The 24131-nt window shown below is 34.2% G+C and overlaps 3 protein-coding genes across 4 annotated transcripts; 2 read left to right on the forward strand and 1 right to left on the reverse strand.

Moving 5' to 3' along the window:
* Positions 1-2173, forward strand: LOC140036998 (scarecrow-like protein 3). The gene is made up of 2 exons (XM_072080443.1): positions 1-157; positions 578-2173. Coding segments are annotated over exons 1-2 (1395 nt in total). The 5' UTR covers positions 1-156; the 3' UTR covers positions 1972-2173.
* A 3999-nt stretch (positions 2174-6172) lies between these two features.
* LOC113705537 (dirigent protein 22-like) lies at positions 6173-7083 on the reverse strand. Its single transcript, XM_027227717.2, has one exon. It carries the CDS (start codon positions 6921-6923, stop codon positions 6363-6365), a length of 561 nt encoding a protein of 186 aa, XP_027083518.1. The 5' UTR covers positions 6924-7083; the 3' UTR covers positions 6173-6362.
* Positions 7084-14691: 7608 nt separating this feature from the next.
* On the forward strand, positions 14692-21353 carry LOC113727244 (viridiflorene synthase). Of its 2 annotated transcripts, none has more exons than XM_027251279.2 (7): positions 14692-14948; positions 15184-15454; positions 15553-15925; positions 18667-18885; positions 18988-19126; positions 19694-19939; positions 20989-21353. In XM_027251279.2, exons 1-7 carry the CDS (start codon positions 14829-14831, stop codon positions 21280-21282), a joined length of 1662 nt encoding a protein of 553 aa, XP_027107080.1. In that variant the 5' UTR covers positions 14692-14828; the 3' UTR covers positions 21283-21353. The 2 variants fall into 2 exon arrangements, with proteins under 2 accessions (XP_027107080.1, XP_027107081.1); XM_027251280.2 differs by lacking the exon at positions 14692-14948 and adding an exon at positions 15030-15086.
* Positions 21354-24131: the final 2778 nt, after the last annotated feature.

Below are 24131 nucleotides of genomic sequence, written 5' to 3' on the forward strand. Positions count from 1 at the left end.
CCTCTACAGTTCCCAAAAACCAGCAAGCTGCTAAAAGCCCGTCATAGGTCCTTTTTTGTGGGCCTTTTGTTAAAGTTACCATTTTGCTGCCTGAATTTTCTCTTCTTTGAAGAAATATTTCATCAGCCTTCAAGGGTCATTACTTGCTAGTAAGCTAGTAAGTTCACTGTCACCCCATTTCAATTCTATAGTCTGTACTCATTGTTAAATCTCATGGATTTATTAGCAATCAGATCAGTTGAAATATATTCTTGATTTGCATCTGTTACTAGTACACTGGTCATTTCGGTGATATCCATTTGCCCTGTCTGTTAACCATTTAGCCAACGATGGCTGGAACCATGAAAGAAAATTTTCTTTCATTTCACAAGTTGGAAAGGTTGGAAGATAAAATTAATAACATCGAGACTAAATTAATTGTTGATTGTTGTCTAAGTGCAATCTTTTTACATTCTAGTTGGGCAAAAACAGGTCATTTGTAAAATTTAAGTTGCATTTCCATGTTCTATGATCTATAGATTCATTACATACCTAGAACAGTATTTCTAACTCAATTTTACATGAATTATGCTTTTAGTGGCAGGAATTGCTCAGGAAGAGGGATCATCACCTCTTTTCTTCTTCTTGATGTCACTTTCACCAAGTATAGGTTCTCCTTACACATTGTTGAGGGAGATGAAATCTGATGAGAGAGGAATGTGGCTATTCGGCTTTCTCACAGCCTGTGCGAGATGTGTTGCAGCCGGCAGCCTTGATAGTGCTAGCAGTGGACTTGAGCAGATTTCACTTCTTGCATCTCCTGATGGTGACATAGTTCAGAGGATTGTTGCTTACTTCACAGAAGCACTTGCTGATCGCGTGCTGAAAGGCTGGAGGCCTGGATTACACAAGGCCCTGAATTCAACCAAACTAACATGTGCTGCTGAAATTATTCTTGCACAGAAATTATTCTTTGAGTATTGTCCCTTTTTGAGGCTTTCTTATGTGATTACCAACCAAGCCATTCTAGAAACTATGGAAGGGGAGAAAGTTGTGCATATCATTGATCTTCATTGTTTTGAGCCAGCGCAGTGGATTAATCTTCTCGAGGAACTAAAAGCAAGGCAAGAAGGGCCCCCTCACCTTAGAATTACAGGAATTCATGAACAGAAAGAGGTATTAGATCAAATGGCTGTTCGGCTGCAGGAAGCTGCTGAAAAACTGGACATACCTTTTCAGTTTTGCCCAATGGTCAGCAAATTAGAGAATCTTGATATTGAAAGTTTACGCGTAAAGTCTGGAGAAGCTGTTGCCATTAGTTCTGTGCTTCAGCTGCATTCTCTTTTGGCATATGATGATGATACAATGCGAAGGAACTCACCATCTGTGCCAAATAACTCGAGCTCAGTTCATTTGCCTGGAGTTTTGCATATGAATCCTCGTACTTTAGGCGATTTTCTTGAGCGAGATGTGATGAGTTTGTACGGTGCCAGTCCTGATTCTCAATCATCACCACCTCCAAAAACATTAAGCTTTCTGAACGCCCTGTGGGGCCTTTCCCCAAAACTTATGGTAGTAACTGAACATGAATCAAACCACAACTGCCATGGTTTGATGGAAAGAGTCGATGAAGCACTGAAATTTTATGCAGCACTTTTTGATTGCTTAGAGAATACCCTTCCCAGGGCACCAGTTGAACGACAAAAGATTGAAAAGTTCCTTTTTGGAGAAGAAATTAAGAGCATCATAGCTTGTGAAGGACTTGAAAGAAAGGCAAGGCATGAGAAACTTGACAAATGGATTCCTAGGCTAGAGTTTGCAGGTTTTGGAAAGATTAATTTAAGCTACAACGGAATGAAGCAGGCAATGAGAGTGCTGCAGAGTTGCAACTATGATGGCTTTAAGATCAAGGAAGAAAGTGGCTATTTTATCATTTGCTGGCATGATTACCCTCTTTTTTCAGTTTCGGCATGGGGATTCAAGAGGTATTAATTGTTGATGTTTAAAGTGATGGATTCATTTTTCTTTTCCTTTTGAATTTGATACAGTTTTATGTGTAAAGGGTCCTTTTTTCTGCCCAACCCTCTTCCCCTGCTCCTTGCAAAGTGTATCCTCTGCTTTGGAAAGGATTCAAATGCCATAAGAAGAGCTTGTGATCTTTTCTCAGTATTACATTATTTATTAAATAGGTGTATTTTAAAGGGTTAAATTTATTCGCTTGCCTTTTTGGACTATTAGTGGAATCTAAACCGTAGAACCTTAGTACTTAGTGTACTTTCTTCATTTGTCTTTCTCTACAAGTTAGTAGTTTGAAATATTAATTAGTGAATTAGTTTCTTGTTATTGCTTTTAATTGATATTAGTCTAGATTATAAAGTAAGCGAAGGACCTCGTACTTGATTAGGCACTTCTCATGGGATCAACCCTATTCGCCCTGCTCTATAAATTTAACATATATACTTGCAGTAAATAGGTGTATTTTAGATTTAAACTTGAGCACATATTTGAGGCCCATCACCTCTTAACTCCATGAGTTACCCATCTTACTTCTTTTAATGAGTCAGTTTGACACTCTAAGGAATAATTAATCTAGTTTAAATAAACCTGCATGTGTATTTGTTAACTAGAATTAGGTCTCTCTAATATTTAAGGTTGTGAATAGATTAAATTCTATGAGCATCTTTAGGATTATCTACTTTACAAGCGAAGTAATTAATGAGTGTCTATTGACTACCAAGAAATTAAGGAGAGATTGGTGGTTCAACGGTTGTTGAATTGCTATAACCAATTTATTTGTGAATATATGAGTTATTTTTAGTATCAGTGATCAATTGAGTGAACCGTTGCCAAGATTATTTCCTTGACTTGATTTTGATAATTAATTTATTCTCTCTTATACATTTACACACACAAAAAGATTTTTTTCACATACATAAACCCATCTTCACATACATTCACACACTAACACATTTTCCCCCACACAAACTCGCACTCACTTCTTAAACTCCTTGGAAACATATCATAAATAGAATAATATTTTATGTTGCTTGTATTGCAAATCTTAGATAATAAATTGTACATTTAAGTAGATTAACTAAAAAAATTTGTTTACTTTATACTTTTAATATAACTAATTGATTGAAATTTATTTTTGTCACAACTTATTTAACACTTTTACTACTCATATATGCTCTATTGTAAGTTGTAATATTTTGTGTATTTAAATTATTAAATGCTAGCTTATATTATGCTCGAAAATGTAATTAAGAGACATATAATTTATTGTATTATAATATTGATGAGGAATTATTAACAATGAAATAAAACAAGTTAGAGAAAAGTAAAAGAATGCAATTAGAACAAATTCAAAATTCTATTCTTGGTATACAAAATATTAACAACAGAAATAAGTTGTTACCTAATTCAACAAAATTCATAATCCAACCTATCCTTTGAGATCAATGGGCGGTCAAAAATCAATGGACGGGTTTAATGGATTGTTAGGTATTAGACTTTTTTTGTAAGCTCTACTCACATTAAATGCAAACAACACTGGTGCATGATACTTTCCCAAAAGCAGTTTGGGAACAACGCCAAAGCTTGAGTCCTACATATCTTGTCAGTGCTTCATTATTTCTACCATTCAACATGTGTATGTGAGACCCCCCATCCCACATGGGAAGTGAATGGGAAAGTGACGAGTACATAACGTTGAGCCCGTGGATTACTTATTAATATGGTTCATTATTTTGAAGTCTTGGTTTTACTTAAAAGTTGTTTGGGCTAACCCATGAGTTCGGGTACTACAAATGGTGTCAAACCAAACCTCATGTGATTTCTGCACCGGATGAGTTTGGGATTCAATGGTATTATAGTTTTGACTATGCAAAAGGAGTAAATCTCGTGGTCTCTTCATGCTTTTGTGGGCCGGGGGGGGGGGGGGGGGGGGGGGGGGGAAGGAGTCAAGTGGAATGGTGAATTTGGTGTCAAACGTACGTGGCTATCTTCAGAATTTGAACATGGGGGAGTGTAAGGAGTTGTGTGTCACGCACAGGGCCACTTCCAAAGTGCGAACATGACCAAATATAATGGATTTTGCGAGAACGCAAAAAGTATAAATGAATGTGAGACCCTCCAATCCCACAGGGATTAGTGTATAATGCTAGACCTGTGAGTTAACTTGGTATTTTAGGTTGATCATTTTGAACTCGTGACTCAGTTCAAAAGTTACTTGGACAAGTTCGTGGAACTATGATGCCACACAATATATGGAAACTGAAGCAGGGTATTCTTGGAACTCGCACAAAATTCCTTCGAAATTCTTGCACTATTGGAACAAAGCGCAATTTCATTGTCTTTTCTTTCTACAATCACTTTGATAATCTTAAATGTAATCAGAAGGAAGTGAAGCAGAAATTGTAACTGAATCCGTAATTAGCAATTCCAGAATTAAAACTGGCACTGCTTATACGAGGGGCGATTCTTGTTCTAAAATAGAACCGTGATCTTACCAGTCTTGGTTGGCACTCGGCAATATGTGACAGTTGGCGATCTTCAGAAGCCTATTTTTATATGAGCATGGGCTTGAGCATGTGCCTTACGTCCTGGGGCCCCAATCCACATCTTTTTTTAAGCCCAATCAATGCGTTTTTGTCACGTGCCTCAATCTAAGTTTTCTTGCTTTAGTGGGTGAGGGCTTTTACTTCACGCCACCGGAGGATCTTTGGTCGACATGAACACTTCTAATAAATTGTCCAGAAACTCCATAACTTCATGGCATAGCCACGTTGGTCTTCCTGATTACGTTTAACTTGCGAATCGTTAGAAAGTAAAAAAAGTTACTTGAATGTTGGAGTGAAAGTTAATTTTAACTTCAACATCAAGTAATAATCAATTACCGTCTGTTTAGTTTTAACTTTTACATCAAGTAATAAGCGATTACCGTATGTCAGTTGCATATTGAAGCGTGAAAGGGATCAAGATGGCACATAAAATTAAAAAGCTTTCATCATATTGCTTCTCTTAGTTTGCGGAGCTAACATGATTAAGAACTTGTTCACTGGCGCCTATATTAAAAAAAAAAAAAAATCACTGGAGAAATATTTAATGCTGACACAGGTTTTGCTTTCATAATAACTGAGTATAAAATTTTATCAATTAAATTTCCTTAAAAGTTTCAGCTGCATTTAACATCCAAGTTATTTTACATGTGTTTGAACCTCCTCCAATTTTTTCTATTTTGCTTTAAATTAATGTAAGTATACATTATTATGCAATTTGAATTTTGCTTATTGAAATTAATTGTTGATATCCATTCAAACAAAATTAAAATATTAATAAGGGGAGTGTTTGATTGGGTGGTAAGGTTGAAGGAAGTACAAGTAGGAATTTCTGAATTCAAAACCTCTCACTTATCAAAAAAAATATTAGTGATATCGAGCTACTTTAGAGAAAAATATCTTGTATACATAAAACATGATGGAAAGTTGTTATACTAGATTTATTATACAACAAAATATAAATTTTTTGGTAAGATGCTTCACTTGATTACTAGGGGTTTGACTAATCAAGAGGTAGGTGAAAGCCATTGTAATTACAAATTTGTGTATAAGCAGGTGTGGATAGGATCTTGATATGGATCTAATTCTGGTTTGGATTATTGACCTATTCAAATCTATAATTCTCTTATAGGTCTAAGTTTGAGTTTGAAAGTTAATACCCAGACCCATAAAAACAATAATGATCGATCTGAATTGACTTTGACGAGAAACTTAACCCGTTGACATGCTAGGCATGTCAACTTTTTCATAACATATGCAAGAGTCAAACAGCAAGTGCCTATCGAAGTCTCAAGGGGATCAAGATGGCTAATAGATAGCTTCTTTTCTCTAACAGTCAGACTAACATGATTTAAATTTTATTCTTTGAAGGAGTATTTGGTACTGACATAGGCTTTGTTCTAATAAATGAATTGACTAATTCATACCTTTAGTTTCAACATTCAAAATATAGTCAATTTTGTTCCCAAAAATTTAAAACTACATGTAGTTAATGAAGAGAAGATTTGTTGAGAAGAATTTTCAAATTTGCTGTGTCTTAGTTTCAAGAAATGAGCAAAATCAAGAATTACATACTTGACATGTATTGCCTCAAACTTTGAAAAGAAAATATAGTTTAACAAGCACTACGAAGAAGAAGAAAGGAAAGAACTCCATTCCTCTGCTGCCCTAATATTAGCCAGTTTGGTCCAGAAGAACTAATAAAATGAACAAAATAGACGGAAAACATTAACTTAACAAGATGGCTTAAACCAGATCTATCTATCAAAAATTGACAGATAACTGCATGCCTTGATCAATCATGCTACTTAATTTTCTATAGAATTAGAAGTGTTGAACAAACACATTATACTCTACAGTTGCATCTCCTGTCTTGATATCAAACCAAATTGTATGTGCCAATGCATATCCACGAGCGAATCGAAACAGTCCCGTGCCTCCAACAATGGGCATTTCTCTGATATCATCAAAAACATGATTCCTCCCAAGAATGCTGATGCTACTTCCATTGAATTTCCCATCTGTAAATGAATAGTTAATCACCATTAGCAATGCAAGGTCATTCTGTGCTGCAACGGCGTACAGCCCCTGAGCTCTGCCTACAATTTTCGATGTTGGCTCTTGACCTTCAGTCAATGCATCATCTATGATGAAAGTTGTGCCAAAACTCATAATTTCTGTCCCAATAACTTTCATGGCCGAAGGGTTTTTACCACTAACAATGTCATGGAAGTAAAAGTGTAGGTGGCTTGTTTTCATCATTCTTTTCATTGCTATAGCTTCAGAAATATCCTCTGAGAAAGCTTGGTCGGAGATACAGATAAACATTGGAAGCATAATTAGAAGGTAAGAGATGGAAATAGTGTAAATGAAGAAAGAAGCCATTTTTTCAGCTCTTTGATTTTAGAGGTTGACGAATGATAAATCAAAAGACGATGATAAGTCATTTATAGCAATAGCCAGAAGCCAAAAGGGAAAGTTTCCATATCTTTCTTCTCTGTGGAAAAATGCGAAAGGCCAAGCGCGAAAGGAAGAAGAGTTGAGTGAGACTTAACAGATACGCTTAGTCAAGTCTCAAAATTTGATTTGCTCCAAGATTTTATGAGGAAAAGCATGACTCATGTTTGTCTACAGATCGATATCATAGTACTGCGCTTGCTGCTATTTGCAACACGAAGCAATTCCTAAAAAAATGTTTGCTTTGGTTTGAAGTATAAGCAAAGCTGTGACCGGCAAGAGAAGCTGGAGTGAGCTTTAAAGTAGGAGTATTTGCTTAAACAGCCTCAAATGTCTAGAAGACCCAAAAAATGTCCGTATTAGGCTGATTTGTCGGATAACCAAGTAGGCTTCGGATTAATCCTCAATCTTTTATTTCTCCGTGTGAACCAATCAAAAGAAAAAAAAAAACAAATGAGAAACTAATAAAGATAATGCTTCAACGCAATGACGGACACAAGGGGGATGGGCAGGGGCAGCCGCTCCCCAAAGCTCTCCAAAAAATTACAATAGAGTTTTAGTTTTAAACTAAAACACTATCAGTTTGACCGAAACATATTAATAGTTAGTTATGTTGTTAATTTTCTTTAACTTCTTCATAAAAAAGTGTCCTACATTAGACTAACTCTAATTTAATTAAAAGGTTTGTCACGATAAATCAACTCTAGGTTCTTATAATATGATAACTATAAGTTCAAATATTACCTTAGAAAATATTAATTTTACTTATGTAAGATTCTTAAACAAACAAAATTTTAGTTTCTTTACAACAGCGAAGGTTAGAAAAACATTATACAAATAGGAACAAATGACAAATATTAATGGTAATTCAACAATGGCTAAAATTCTATTTATATATCATCTACTTTATATTTGAAAAAAAAAAAAAAGGAACAATCGATGTATTATGTGTAAGTCAGAAGCCATCGCCTAGAGCCAATGAATTTCTTGATCAATCTTTGATCTTTCCCAATTTCATTCAATTCATCTCAAACATCCACTCTTCCTAAAGGCAAGTCTAATTTTCCCCCTTTACAATTCCTCCAACCATCACTGTAAGAGTACCGTCTGCAACCATGATCTTCCTAATTACATTCAACTCCAAATTTATCAAAATTCTGTACACTATTTTGGGCTAAAAGAAAATTTTTTTAGCCCACGACTACAAGATGGTTAAAATAGTGCTCAAATGGATGCAACAACCAGTGTCTCGATTCAAATTTACAACCATCAGTAAATTATTTCTCCATCCCACAAAATTAGAGAGAACACACTTCACTAAATTCAAAATAAACTTTTAGCAGCAAAATCTTACAAAAAATAGAAAAAAAAAAAACCATTCATTTTATCGAGTTGAATGAAAAGCAAGCTCTTGATATTGACTCTACAAAATTAAATTGTGATCCATCCTACAAACTCAGAATAAACACACTTCACTGAATCTCAAAATAAACTTATAGCAGCAAAATCTAACACAAAAAAAAGTCAACCATTTTATCAAAAAAAAAAGAAGAAGAAGAAGAAAAGCCAGCTCTTGATATTGACTCTGCCGTAATTAAATCGTAAGCACCAAAGTGACTGACTCCAGTCATGGCATGTTGAAGCCTAGGAATTTCAAGAAGGAATCGGTGGATATGTCCCTTTTGTCATCATAAACATATAAATTTGTGTTATTTTGGATAAACCACTTGTTTATGCCTCACTTTTAGGTTTAAAAGCCAAAAAACACTCCCGCTTGTTGACGGGTTTGATACTGTATGGGTTTTTTTTCCTTTCCTAACCCATGAATTTGGTTTGACATGTGTAACTTCGCTGGAAGAGATAACAGCCAAGGGTGGAGAAAAGACGATAGACATGGCGGCGTATCAAGTGGATTTGTAAAAGTTGTAGAAAAATTAGTACAGGGAGATAAAATCAAGGTTTGAGAAAAAGAAGAAAGAAATGTGGCAGTCCTCAGCCGCAGCACATCGGCATATGATATTATGAGAACTTGGACAGGAATGGAAACTCGTCCTTTATCTCTTGCTGTTTTCTTTCGAGATCCTTGGCAGTTGAGAAATTTCATTTGTTGCACTTACTATTTTATTCTTCACTGGAATTGCTCTGCAACTTTTGAAATTACTTTCATTCAACTATTTCAGCTGGATGGCATGTGTCATTTTATGCTTTCCCTCTATGGTGTTCTGATGGTGTTAGTAATAGGGGGTCAGATGTTATTTGGCCAAATTTTAAGGGTTGGTTTGTAGTTCAGCTAAACTACGAGGGAGGTTAATGTAATTAACGCTTTTAATTTTGTTCAAATTTGAAATTCTTTTATTTTTAATGTTGATTTAATTTTTTTTTTTTTTTTTACGCAACTTTACACTTAAAATGCAGGCTGCTACACGCAAGTCCTACTATTGCATAAGAAGCAAATCACGCCTCCAACAAGCGCTTCGCAAGGACATTCAAAGATAGCTGCTCGCCATTACATTTCTATTTACAACGAAGATGAATCAAATAACAGTTTACTTTTGAGGTTCGCCGAATTGGATTGAAATATATTGCAAATGTTGCACAAGCAAGAACTTTGCCAGTTAATGATGTAGGTAATTTGCTTCATGAGCACAAATCTAGGGTTTTCTGTAAATTATCTTGACAATTTAAGACGGAACTATGTGATAAAGCTAAAACGGTGCTGATAAAATCTGATGAGAGCTAGATTGAATACTTCCGTAGAATTTTCTGATCGAAATGCCAATTCTTCTTGAGTTTTCAAAATTCTCCTGGGATATCCTTGCGAGATTGGTTTTTTTTTTTTCACTTTTTTTGGTCCTTTTGTTCGGTGGCTGAGATTAAAGATTTGGTAAATTTTAGAAATCAATTCTAAAAGTTAGATCCAAACTTCTTTCTTTGAGTTTGAAAGAGTTTTTATTAGATGTAACTATTAAAAGACATATCTATAAATTTGTTGGGAGATATTCATAACGGAAGATACCCTTGGAGTTTCAATATCATGATCAAGTAATTTTTTTGGGGCTTAACTCCACTCTGTATTCCCAAATTGTATCACTTTCTCACATTACACCTTAAACTTCAATTTTGAATATTTTACACCTTAAACTCTTAATTCTTGATACTTTGGACTCTAAAATCTTAAGTTTGTCCCATTTAAGTCCAATTAATGACAACATTAGCAAAATTAATAAGATAAAGGACTATGCAAATTAATGACTATATCATGTTATTCTATATATGATCCCTTGACTCTTTTTTACTATTTTCAACACATTGTCATTGATTTTGTATGTTCGGAATTACTCATATTGTTAGCAAAATTAACAATATAAAAATAGAGTAAATTAGTGAAAATGTATCATTTTGCTATAGTTGCAACATCTTTGCTCATTTTTATCACTTGTTGCAAATTATCATTGATTTGTAAGGTTCTCTATATAATTAATTTTGCTAAAATTATCATTGACTGGACTTAAATAAAAAAAAAAATTTAGAGTTTAGGGTGCAATGTGCTCAAAATTAAGAGTTTGAGATGTAGAGTGTTCAAATTTTGAGTTTAAGGTGCAAAGTGGAAAACTGGTAAAGTTTGAGAGTGCAAAGTGGAACTAGTCCTTTTTTTTAGATCTATTATATCAATTGATTGACAAGTTTATGTATCTGTATCATATTTGATGTAATTGCTACTATTAATATAAATATTGAAATACAATAATTCTTTTTACCAAAAAAAATATTTTTTTTCAAAATCTTACATTTGGTTTGTAATCTTAAAATTAACTCTGTTTCTATAATCTTCTTTAGCCAGGATTTTCGCTTTTCCCAGATTTGAGCATTAGCCCACGAGACTCCCGCTCATCAACTTGGTAAAAGTTTGAATTTTTATTTTTCACTTTTCCAGGATTTGATGTTTTAGCATTACTATAACACCTTGGAGTCTGCATAAGAATCCGACTCTGGTCGGTTCAATTAAAACGTCCATTGATCAATTCCTTGCACAATCAATAAACTTGATCATCTAGTGTCCCAGAAGGGAGAAAATAGTTATAATCCTCAGCCTTTCCCTGCATGAACTAATACTAATATATGAATGCGCAAATGATAACCTCCACTGTGTAACTGTATTGTTTCCCTTGCATGAACCAAATGTTTAAATGATCTATTGTTTTTCTTCTCGATGACCGATCTACTTCATTTCTGTGTAAAGAGAATAGGATGGTTTCTTTGTCGTACCAGTTAATAAGATACATTTGCACATGATTTATGTGACAGGTGGGGAAAAGACTTGGAAATCGAATCAAAATTTCCTCGTTCTAGAGGAAGAATTGATGAGAGCTACTTTTTTTCTCTAGCCATGTTTTTCAAACTACAGTACTCTCTTGGCCGGATCAACTTATAATTGGCAAAGGTAACAGTCTTGGTTACAGTAATTGATGACACGTACGATTCCTATGGCACTATAGACGAAGTAAAAATTTTCACTGATGCACTGAAAGGGTATGCCCTAAATTGTATACTTATAGGGTATTGTATTCTTAAAAACTAGGAATATTCTAACAGATATGGAAAAATCTGTTCTTGATGGAATTTAGGGTAATAGAGAAAGGGAGCTCTTGATGGAAAAATCAATAGTTAAATTATTTACCTTGTGATTGTTTTAAAATTTAAAAGTGCTAATCACTTACTTCTTTTTGTTATACTTTTCTTTTGTTTATTTTTTGGTCCAAATTTAATTCGACATAAACACTCAATAATGTTTAAGATTAAATGTCTTCTTTGTTTTCAATTTTCGAGCAAAGGAAAATGAACATGAGTAAAAAACTAACAATTTTTTTTAAACCCATATATATATACGTTCATGAAAAATCAAATAGAAATATATTATATATTATTCATACTATTTGGATGAAATAAAAAAGATATATACATGGATTTAAAAAAAACTATTCATACACATGATGAATGAGGGATAAAAACATTTATTTTATAAAATGTGAGGGATGAAACAATTTATTTTGTGAAATGTGAGGGACAAAAAAATTATTTTGTAAAATGTAAAGGACTATGGATTGAATTATGTAAATTTTAATTTGATGACTATTCCCTTAAAAAAATGATCATATGTAAGGCATGTGATGAATTTCGGCCAAAAACTAGTCACAAATCTAGATAGGGACTAAATTTAATCGATGTAAATTTGTAAGAAACGTAAACTTATACTTTTAAAAATAAAGAACGAAAAAAGTTATTTTGCAAAATGTGAATAACATTTTGAACGATTTTTCCAGTATAAACTTCTTACTTGACTCTTCTACATTTAAGTAATGTGGTTTTTCTTTGATCTTAACCTGTAATGCTTGATATATGTTTTTCGGGGTATCTTGGCAATACGGTAGTTGGAGCGATAGCCATTGTCAAAATTTTGGTATTCAAATGCTGTTCTCATGCTTGAGGGCAAACATGATTCAGGTGTGGGGGGAATTGATAGGGTGTTAATTGTTGAGTATTTTATTATTACTTTCCCCTTTGTCCTTGCCAAATATTGTTTTAATTATTAATATTTACTTATATTTGGTATCTGGATTTAATTTCAGGGAATGGAACAAAAAACTACAAAAAAGGAGGTATTTTCTGGAGAAAATTGAGACTTCTAAATACTCCACAAACCTGGCCCACATTGCTAAGAAGAAACGGATCGCCTTTTTCCTTGTGCTGATGAGGCGGCGCCGACTAAGAGTCCTCTTATGAAGAGGACACGAGAAAAATGGAATTGGCATGGGCTTTCTTCTTGTACTTTGACTCTCATTGGTGCGGTCCTTGTGCTGATGAGGCGGCGCCGACTAAGAGTCCTCTTATGAAGAGGACACGAGAAAAATGGAATTGGCATGGGCTTTCTTCTTGTACTTTGACTCTCATTGGTGCGGTCCTTGTGCTGATGAGGCGGCGCCGACTAAGAGTCATCTTATGAAGAGGACATGAGAAAAATGGAATTGGCGTGGGCTTTCTTCTTGTACTTTGACTCTCATTGGTGCGGGGACCACGGATAAGAAACATGAGTCATTTGGACTCTTGGAAAAGAAACATATAAAGGCTTGTGAAATGGAATTGGACTTTGAATTGGTGCGGGGACCACTGGATAGATAGCTTTATTCATTTCCTTTTGGCTATATAAAGACAATTGTAAGAAAGGCTACGGAGAGCTCTTTTTTTTGGAGCATAGTTTAGTTTTATTCTTTCTTGGTTTCTTTGATGGCCTGGATCTCAGTTAAATTATTTAGAGATTTTCTCATGAGGCGTGGCTAAATATATCTAGTCGAGGAACAACGGAGGCCTTGGTTCTACTAAATTTGTGAGATCGAATTAGTTTTTATTTATTTCCATTATTCACTGGTATTCGTCTATCTTCTGCTTTATGTTCATATGGTTGTTTTATTATTCGATTATCCAGGGCCCGGATTCTAGATTAATTCAATAACCTGAACCCAATTAGAGTAGTTAAATCCGTAATTATTTATTTATTCTAAACTGGTGGCAACTGGCATGATTGGGTTTGTGTCAGGGAGATAGACAGGCTAACTTAAAGAGACCCTCGTAGCGTGTTGATTGGTTAGAATTAGGCTCTTCTAATTATTCATGCAATTAGGAAATTGAACTTCTATGGTCGTACCTAGGGTTGTTTCCTGATTAGAGAAATAGTCAACAGTCGTACCTTGGCTATCGACAAATTGAGGAAGAGTTGGTTGTTTATCGCGTGTATGACAACTATAACTAATTTATCAGATAGTAACTGGAATAATCCTTGCATCTGTGATCGAATTAAGTGAACCATCTCCGAAGTTGTCTCTTGGCTAGAGTTCGTCTATTATTATTTTTATTGTGATAATTAGTTATTTGAGTTGTAGTTATTTTATTTTATTTTATTTTAATTTATTCCAAGTAATTTAGTTACTCTCATTTTCAAAAACCCCCCATACTTCGGACTCTAAAAGAAATAAATTATCCCCAGTCCCTGTGGATTGGACCCTACTTATCACTATCTACAGAAATTATATTTTATTTAAACGGGTATTTATTATTGCACAGGTTTGACACCCTGTCAACAAAAATGGCCCACAGTTTGGAACAAGAAAAGACTGAAGTGACGTGCTTCGTCATAGCTCTATAATGCAGGGAACAAAGACGGGGAGAAGTAATCTTGGAAGACTTTGGCTGGCACATCAGTTCTAACGGTTTTTATATTTGGAATATTTAATTAGGACCCCATGTGATAAAAGGACACCCAAATAGTTTACAACTATTTACATTTGACCAATGAAATATAAAAGGAATAATTTAAATGGACAAAAATAACCCTAAATAGTTAGTAACTATTTAAAAAGCTATTTTTCATAAAAGGATTCAATTGACCTTTCTCACCAATTAAAAACCAAACAAAAAAATCAAATGAAAATAATTCAACTATTTTTACCAATTAGCCCCTAAATAGTGAGGAACTATTAGCCCTTTGAACTTCAATACACTTGACATCAACGGAGATCTTGAGTTGTTCTCTTATCTAGTTGGTAGATAAGATAAGATAAGATCAGATATTGCGACAATCTGGCCGACTTCTTCTTCACAACTCCCACCGTCTTTTAGTCAATGATCTAGCTGCTTTCTTCAATGCCTTCAAAATCCCAATTGGTATGCCAGTCAAAGCATGTGCCTTGTTTTGCTCTATAAATACTCGCCTTGAATTTGATTAGCTCCTAAACCACATTTAGATTTTGTGTTGAGTCTTCCACTGGTTAACCAAACACAATGGTCCCCACCGAAGCTGCTGTTCCCTTACAAAACCAGAGTGAAATTCTTCGCCCCTTACCAGATTTCCCAGACGACATTTGGAGTGATCATTTTGATTTCTTCTCTCAGGATCAACAGGTTAGTTTCCTTTCTTAAATTCTCTCTTTTAAGTTAATTTGAATCAGAAGCTCTTTTGTTTTTTTTTGTTGGCGGTTGGGAGGGGGGGGGGGGTGGGGAAGAGTTGAATTGGCGTAACGGTCCCAATCCACATGCAAAGTACGCAGGTTTTTCCATATTGTGTTGATACTTTTAAAATTTTTTTCCTGTTTTTGGGTTTTAAGTTCTTGATGGTGGACGTCCATGATGTTATCAGGTATATGATATGTATGCCAAAGAAATTAAAATGTTAAAGGAAGAAGTAAGGAACATGCTATTGGCAACAGAAAACACAATAACAGAGAAATTGAGTTTGATAGACATCGTACAACGACTTGGTATCTCATACCATTATGGAGCAGAGATTGCAAACCTAGTAGAGAAGACATTCAAAGTATATGCCAATACTAAAGAGTATCCAGATGATTTACTCTCTGTTGCACTTCATTTTCGACTGTTCAGACAACATGGTTTTAATATTTCTGAGAGTAAGTTCCTTTTTTTTTTTTTTTTTAATGCATGACAAGTTAACTTTAATTTTTTAAGCTTTTTGAAATTTGATTCTTACCATATAATTTGTGAGTAGGTATTTTTTACCAATTTGTGGAAACTGATGGGAAATTCAAGGAATCACTAAGTACTGACATAAAAGGTTTGTTGAGCCTGTATGAAGCTGCTCAAGTGAGGACACATAAAGATATCATTTTAGAAGAAGCTCTTGCTTTTGCAGAAGCTAATCTAAAACATGTGGCCTCATATACAAGTCATAGCCTTGCAAAACAAGTCAACTATACCCTTAAGCAGGCGCTCCACAAGTGCATCCCAAGAATAGAGGCTCGCCATTATATCTCTGTCTATGAGGAAGATGAATGTAGGAATCATTTACTTCTCAAGTTCGCCAAATTGGACTATAACTTGTTACAAATGTTGTACAAACAAGAACTTTCAGAGATCATAAGGTATGTACTTTTCTCTAGGACTTGAGGCTAGAGCACGAACAGAGAGTTTCTTAATTAGTTTTTCCAGTCAAAGTACTTTTTTTTAACCCTTTCACACCCAATTGTCAATCTCAGAATTCGATCCTTGAATCTACAATAAGGAGAACTCTAAAAGCCTCTCCTGACAACTAGACCAACAAAAGTGCTTTCTTAATTAGTTGCATAACTCAAGGATGCAAATATGTATTTATGCTAATTGCAGTATGGATGAGAGATATAGGGATGTAGACAAGTCTAATCAAATCAAAAGCCCTAATATATAAATTTTTTTAATTATTTGAACGGACTGGAAATTTTGTCCATGTTTTGCTTGTTTATCTATTGAGCTAAACTCAAGTGAGTTCTCATTGAATCGATCTACAATTGACCTCGAGTAGTTTGAATTTTTTACTTGTATAATCTAATTTTATACTAATCGAGCCAAACTTGAATCAAGTTTGAGAGTTTATTAAACACAAAATATGTTCAAATTTTGAATTAATTAATTAGAGAACCAAGCTCAATCGAGCACTTATCAAACCACACCTAGGTTCGAATATCAAATTATTTGGCTCATCTTTCAATCCCATCAGAGAATCCTTGTTATGTTCTCCCATCAAGCATTGCATTTGTTCAAGATCTAGTTTCTTGGCAAATGCCACAATTTATGATCCAAATGAACTTACACCGACATCAGTGACGGAGCCAGGATTTTTTCTTTGGGGGGGCCAAAATTTTTTCGAACAAAATTATTTAAATATGTTATGTTCAAAATAATTTTCATCTATTTAAATATATGGCATCTTAAAATATCAAATATTAACTTTAATTATAAAGATATGTCTATTTCATAAATATGTAGCATAGTCATAACTAAAATTAAGACAAGAAATAACCTTTGATTAAATATCTTATAACATCACAAATCACCTAAGTTGCACATTATGAGAAGATGCTCCAATATGTCGCTTGAGCAAAAACAAAAATATAACTATGCAATATAAATATAACTATTTTCAATTAAAAAGAGATAAAAATTATGTTAACATGTCTTGAAATTTCATCCTCTTTTATTAAACGTAAATTGAGCTTTACGTTCTTTCATAGAACTAAATTCATCTATAATTGAATCAATGGTAAATTTTCGAACAACTTCCTTTTTTTATGTACATTGTTAGACAATCATTCAAGAAATTATCTTTTATCTTGTTTTGGAGTTTTGTTTTGATTATCTTCATAATTGAAAATGTCCATTCTATAGACTATAGAACGAAGCCAGGATTTTTTCTTTGGGAGGGGGGCCAAAATTTTTTTGAACAAAATTATCTTAATATATTATATTCAAAATAATTTTCATCGATTTAAATATATGACATCTTAAAATATCAAATATTAAATTTAATTATAAAGGTATGTCTATTTCATAAATATGTAGCATAGTCATAACAAAAATTAGAACAAGAAATAACCTTTGATTAAATATCTTATAACATTACAAACTATCCAAATTGTACATTATGAGAAGATGATCCAATACGTCACTTGTGCAAAAACAAAAATATAACTATGCAATATAAATATAACTATTTTCAATTAAAAAAAAGATAAAAGTTATGTTCGCACACCTTGAAATTTCAACCTCTTTTCTTAAAAGTAAATTGAGCTTTACATTATTTCATATAACTAAATTCATCTATAATTGAATCAGTACTAAATTTTTGAACAACTTCCCTTTTTTATGTATATTGTTAGACAATCATTCACGAAATTATGTTTTATCTTGTTTTGCAGTTTTGTTTTGATTATATTTATAATTGAAAATGTCTGTTCTATAATTGTAGTTGATACATGAAGAGTGAAAACAAATATAATCAATCTATCAACAACATGATAGATCACTCAATTTCTTGTCTTCACCAAGCCTTCAAGTAATTATTTGTATATTTGTATATGGGTCAACAAGAGGATAGATCACTAATTTTAATTTTTTTTATCAATTAGGCTAAGTTGTATATTTGTATATGGACTAATAAAGTAATTATTTTTATTTTAGCCCATTCATAATTATGAATTGAGTCTTTTATTATAATATATCAAATTGGGTCAATTTACTATGGCTTATGAAATTATATATTTAATTTTTTGAATGTTAAATAATTAGCACAATAAAAAATAAATAACTTTTTTGAAGAAAAAATTATATCAAAGGTGGCTAATTCATACACACACACACACACATATATATATAAACTCTCATAATATAAACTAAAATTGTAAAAAATTAGGAGGGGCCAACTTTGTCTTATACATATATTTACATACTATGAATTAAAAATTTCAAAACCATGGCCCCCCTCAGCCCCCCTTGGCTCCATCATTGCCGACATGTCATACTCAAATCTTGAGAAATTTTTTTTTTCATTGTTTTTGTGAAACTTGAAATGTGCAGCCCAACTTGGGCACATGTGCATGATCTGTTAAGAAATTGCCTAGCACCCAATCATACCTTTCATGCTACACCTAATAACTAAGACAAAACATGACAGACTTATATGTCATTATAATACAGACGTATTGATCGCCTATTGCAAAATAATTTTTTTTCAACAGTAGTCCGAAAAAGAAAATAATTGCATCACCATATTCTTTTTTAGAGGGAACATGGAGATTCATGAACATTTAGTAAGGTATTTTTATATATGCATTCTTGATTCACGTGACAGGTGGGGAAATGAGTCAGAAATTGTATCAAAACTTCCTTATTCAAGAGCACGACTTGTTGAAAGCTACTTTTACGGTTTAGGAATGTTTTTTGAGCCTCAACATTCTCTCGGCCGAATCATCTCAGCAAAGACTACTGCCCTGCTTACAGCGATCGATGACACGTATGATTCCTATGGCACTCTCGATGAGCTAATAACCTTCACTGATGCAATTGAAAGGTATGCCTATTGATTAAACTAAGCCATGAACTTTGAATCCTCTGCCAAACTTGAACACATGCGGCATAAGTTTTGCAGAAATTAATTTTCTTCTGGTTTCAGGTGGGATGCTAAAGAAATTGATCGATTATCAATCTGCATGAGAACATCTTACTTGGCCCTTTTAAATGTCAGTGATGGTGTTGATAATGAGTTAACTGCACAACAAAGGTCTTATGCATCCGACAAGTATAAAGATGAAGTACGGTACCACATTTGTTCGGCATACATTTATATGTTTCTGTTTTGACTTAGTTTTTCCTTTGAGCTCTGCTGTGTTCGAAAGTCATGATAATTTTATACCTCATCAAATCTTGGCCATTAATCGAACTACTATATAAACGTGCGATTATCTTCAATCGGTATATAGGGCGCCGTTCAAGTGCTTAACTTCTATAAACAAAATAGCACTTCAGTATCAGTTGTCTCAAGAATGCCAGAGATTTTATATGAATTAAGTTTTACGCACTGTTAATGTAGAGATTCTTTACACTAACTAATAGGTATGGATGCATGCAATCCATACAAAGAGTGAATTTCAGAATTAAAATTAGATTACACAGCATGCATTTATACCCACCCATGCATACAGTGATAGTGCATAAAAATTTATCCTATATATGTGTGCGTATATATATTATTGAAAAGTAACTTTTGTCACATATCATGCATCCTTTAATAAGTTTCGCCTGTATAATAATTTAGCTAAATCGTGCTGCAAGTTGATTATATAAACCTAATACATTCTTGGAACATTGGTTTCAACTAGTGGAAACAATATGCAAGGAGTAGCTACATTGAGGCACTGTGGTTTATCCCAAGAGAATTGCCAGCATTTCCTGATTACTTGAGCAATGGATTGGTCACGAGCTTATGCTATCTCCTAATACCAACGGCATTACTTGCAATGGAATGTGCCACCGAGGACGTGTATGATTGGCTATCAAACTATCCTAAAATTCTTGTTTCTTTAGCAAAAATATGCCGATTGACCAATGACATCGGGTCTTATGAGGTATGACTATGCTCTGCCTCTGAAGTTGTTAGTCAATTAATGTTAAATTAAATTACAAAATCTTCTGGAGGAAAAGCGCAGTTGTGATTTGGTATAGTTGTGCCTGGTTGATTTACTTTATGTGTGCTATTATACTTCTTACAAAATTCAGTGTATATAAATTGAATTCAACCATGAGTAAAAAGGTAATATAAATACACGCCGAACATGTAAACAATACAATAATCACATAGAACCTCACTTTCTCACTTCTTACATCTTTGAAAGAACTCTTCCTTGACGTGGAATGATTTTTTTTTTTTTTCTTTTTTTTTTTTTTTGTGAATAAGGTGAGAACTATGTTACCCGTCATTATAAGAATAAAAAAGATGGTTAAAAAAGGATAAATTACATATAACCCCCTGTGGTTTCATCTATTGCGAATGACTCCTCTAACATTTCAAAATATCCACTTCACCCTCATGATTTTATGTAAAGTAGAAATTTGATGGAAAATAACTTATAGAATGTCGTTAGTTAAAACACTAATGGTGCCCTTATTTAAATACTAAATCAATCAATAGTTTAACCACCTTGTATAAAAGTATAGAGAGATTACATAGATAAATACAAAAATCACAGAGTAAAGTAGATATTTATACAAACCATAAGAAGGTTATATGGATATTAAGATTTTATTATATGTGCTTTTAAAGCTCATTTGGTATAAACGTCTTAATCAATGGTGCATTCCATCTACTTTCCAATTTACATAAAACTATAAGGGGTTATGTCATTATTTTAAAACCTTAGAGAGGTCATCTGGCATTGTGTAACACGGGAGGTAATAAGTAATTTACCCTTAAAAAAATGTTGAACTGGAGAATACCAATTTCCCCTAATTTGGAGGAGGGATGAGTTGGATGGTTCAGGAGGAGGGAGTGTAAGTGAGAAATTTGAAATTTGAGCACTCTCACGTATGTATAAAAGAAAAAAAAATTCCCCCCAATTTGGTTATGTATATAGTACTGTAGATTAACTTCTCAAAACTGCTCTTTTTGCATTTCAAGCGTGAGAAACAATACAGAGGCACTGGAATCGAGTGCTATATGAAGCATTACAATGTGTCTGAGCTAGAAGCAAAGAAGAAGTTTGCGGATATTGCAGAGGACGCTTGGAAAGACATCAATGAGGAATTTCTTAAGCTCAGTACAACTATTCCAACGGAAATTCTCGAGCGATTTCTTAACCTAGCAAGAATTGTGAATGTTTTCTACAAGCAGGGAGTGGATGGTTTCACTAATCCACACAATGTTGTGGAGCCTCATATTATAGATTTGCTTAGGGATCCAATTAATTTTTGAGTATGAATATTTGAATTAGCGCTATTTGCAGGGAACCTATCAATCAAATATGATGTCTAAATTGCATGTTATGTGATCGGTTATCTATTTTAGCTTCATTTTTTGATTGAATGATGACTGTCAGAATGCCAAAAGTTAAGTCATGTCTACAATACAAAATTCCCTTTTTCTTTTCTATCCTTTTCTTTGCCCATATTTCAAAATCTTCAACTCTTTGATTTCCTTCCAAAGTAAAATGGTTGAGTTCTAACAACTGTGTCAAACTAACATCTACACAGCATAAAATGCCAAAGAACTAATGTTTTCCCTAATAGACATTTGATTAGTTATTCATAAATCACCTGCTAGAAATTAGACACCCACTAAATCAGTAATCTACTATAACTAATAAACGATTGATAAAAATAAACCAAACCTCTTTAAAATTTGTTAGTGCCCTATCTGTATTTGGATAGATTGGGAGTCCATTAGTGATACGAATTTTCCTAGGATGAGAGAAATCCGCAATCCCATACGAAAACTCCAGTTCATAAGAAGACATGTTTGGACAAAATTTGGATGGAATTTGGGTAGGTCGGCCACAAGTTGTGTGAATACCAAATTGATATAGCACTCAATTCACTCAAGATCACACTCAAGAACACACTCAAAGTGAAAGACAAGAGTATCCACTCTAACTTGTAGAAAACCTCAAAGGTTCAATGCCATACAATCATTCAACTAAATAACTATGTTCCATACAATGTTATTTAAAAGAAAATCTAGACTAAACCTTATGGACCGGACCCTCATAACTAAACAAATTTGACTCAATAATTAGCCCATTAATCTCAAAGATTTAACACACATTGGCCTTTCTTATTGACTAAAAAAAACTAAATAAACAATGTATTTTAAAATCAAAGAATAATTACTAAAACGGATAAAATAGGAAAAGCCCTAAAAATCACAAACAAATCCACGGAATCGGCGGACTAGCAAATGGCTACTCTGGTGTGCCCCACGTCTTATCTTACACACAAGTCTTCTTGACACAATTTCTTTGTGTTCAGGCACGGGACACGCCTGTGGCTTATAGTGCAAAGTCTTCTGCCCCCCTCCTTGGACAAACTTTGCAACTAATTTTACTCACTTCGCATCCATATCATTCCCCATCTCTTCAAGAAGATTTTTCCTCAAATCTTTGACCTTTACTCGCTCAAAATAGTTGTGACCACCTTGCTCAAAATCCCTATAAAGTACCCATAAAAAATGAAACAAAGGATAAGTTAATAGGTTAGTAAGACATATTGAACCCTCCAATGGCAGCCCAATCAACAAACGATTAAATTTTTTTTGCCCACTCATTTCTTTCTCCTTTAGCTTGGCTTCACTCTCCTATTTTATCCTTAACAACTCCTCTTCATATTGCCACTTTAAATACAACTGGTCGTCATGCACTTGTTGCGGAGTAAGTGGGGTAAGTGCAATCTTCCTACCCTTATGTTTGGAAGAATAGCTATTCGAAAGTCTGCTATAATAAACTCTCTTATCAAACTGCCAAGGTCTTCCAAGTAGAATATGGCTTGCGTGCATAGAAACTACATCATACAATAACTCATTCTCATACTTCCTAATGCAGAAAGCCACTGGAACTTGTTTTGTAATTTTTCTGCCTACATAGGTGGTAAACCAATGTATGGTGTATGGGCTCCAATGATCAATTGTTGGTAGTGCAAGCTTACCCACCAAGATTGTACTGACAAAGTTCATACAACTCCCACCATCAACAATTAAACTGCACACCTTATCCCTAACACAACACCTAGTGTAGAAGATATTGATGCGTTGTCTCTGGTCCACTTCCACTTTGACTTCCGCATTTAAAGCTCGATTAGTCACCAAGGTAAGCACTCCAGGTGTATGTTCTTCCCCATCAGACTGATTCTCAATCAAAGGAGGTTTCTCTTCAATCTCCTTCTCATTTGCAAACTCAATTTGTCCATTTGCATTAATCGCCATAGCTCATTTGTTTGGGCACCGGAGAGTTTTGTGACCACGTCCCTGGTACTTATAATATTGGATATCCTAGTTTCGAATAATAGAAACTGGAGTGTTGCTTGAGACTTTAGGCAATTTCACCTTAGATTTTGAAGATACTCTATCTTCCCTTGGCACACCTTTTGCAGTGAAAGGTGCAAAAAATGAGTTGGGCTTGTAGCCATCCCTTCTCTTCCACTGTCTCTCAATTTTGATAGCTTTTTGCACCATCTTCTCCAACTCCATGTAATACTGCAATTCAACTACATCTGCAATGTCTAGATTCAACCCCTTCAAGAATCTAGTCATTGTAGCCTCCAAATCCTCTATCACATTTGCCCTCATCATCGCCTTCTCCATCTCTTTTTGGTAATCTTTGACAGTTAGATCACCCTACACCAAATTTTGCAGCTTCTAATGGAGGCCTCTGTGGTAATAAATAGGGATGAATCACTTTCTCATTAATGCTTTGAACTTCTGCCAAGTGCTAACAAATCCCTTAGCCATCCTTCTTCTACTGATATAGTTGGTCCCACCAAGTGATTGCATAGTTTGAAAACTCCACCATGGCCAACTTAGCTTTTTGCACTTCAGTGTAGTTATAACAGTTGAAAACAAGCTCCATCCCACACTCCCATTCTAGGTAAAGTTTTGAGGTCAAATTTCCTTGTAAAGAAGGGATATTAGACTTCACTCCCATCACGTAGCATCATCAACTCGATGGTACCTTCTAGGCAGTCTCCTAAACTCAACTTCAGATTCATCTACTTCTTCAGTAGTGGAGTATTCCTCCTCTAAATTCCAACGTCTTGCTTTTTCATGCTTGGAAG

The sequence above is a fragment of the Coffea arabica genome, chromosome 2e, assembly GCF_036785885.1.
Source record: "Coffea arabica cultivar ET-39 chromosome 2e, Coffea Arabica ET-39 HiFi, whole genome shotgun sequence".
Lineage (NCBI taxonomy): Eukaryota > Viridiplantae > Streptophyta > Magnoliopsida > Gentianales > Rubiaceae > Coffea > Coffea arabica.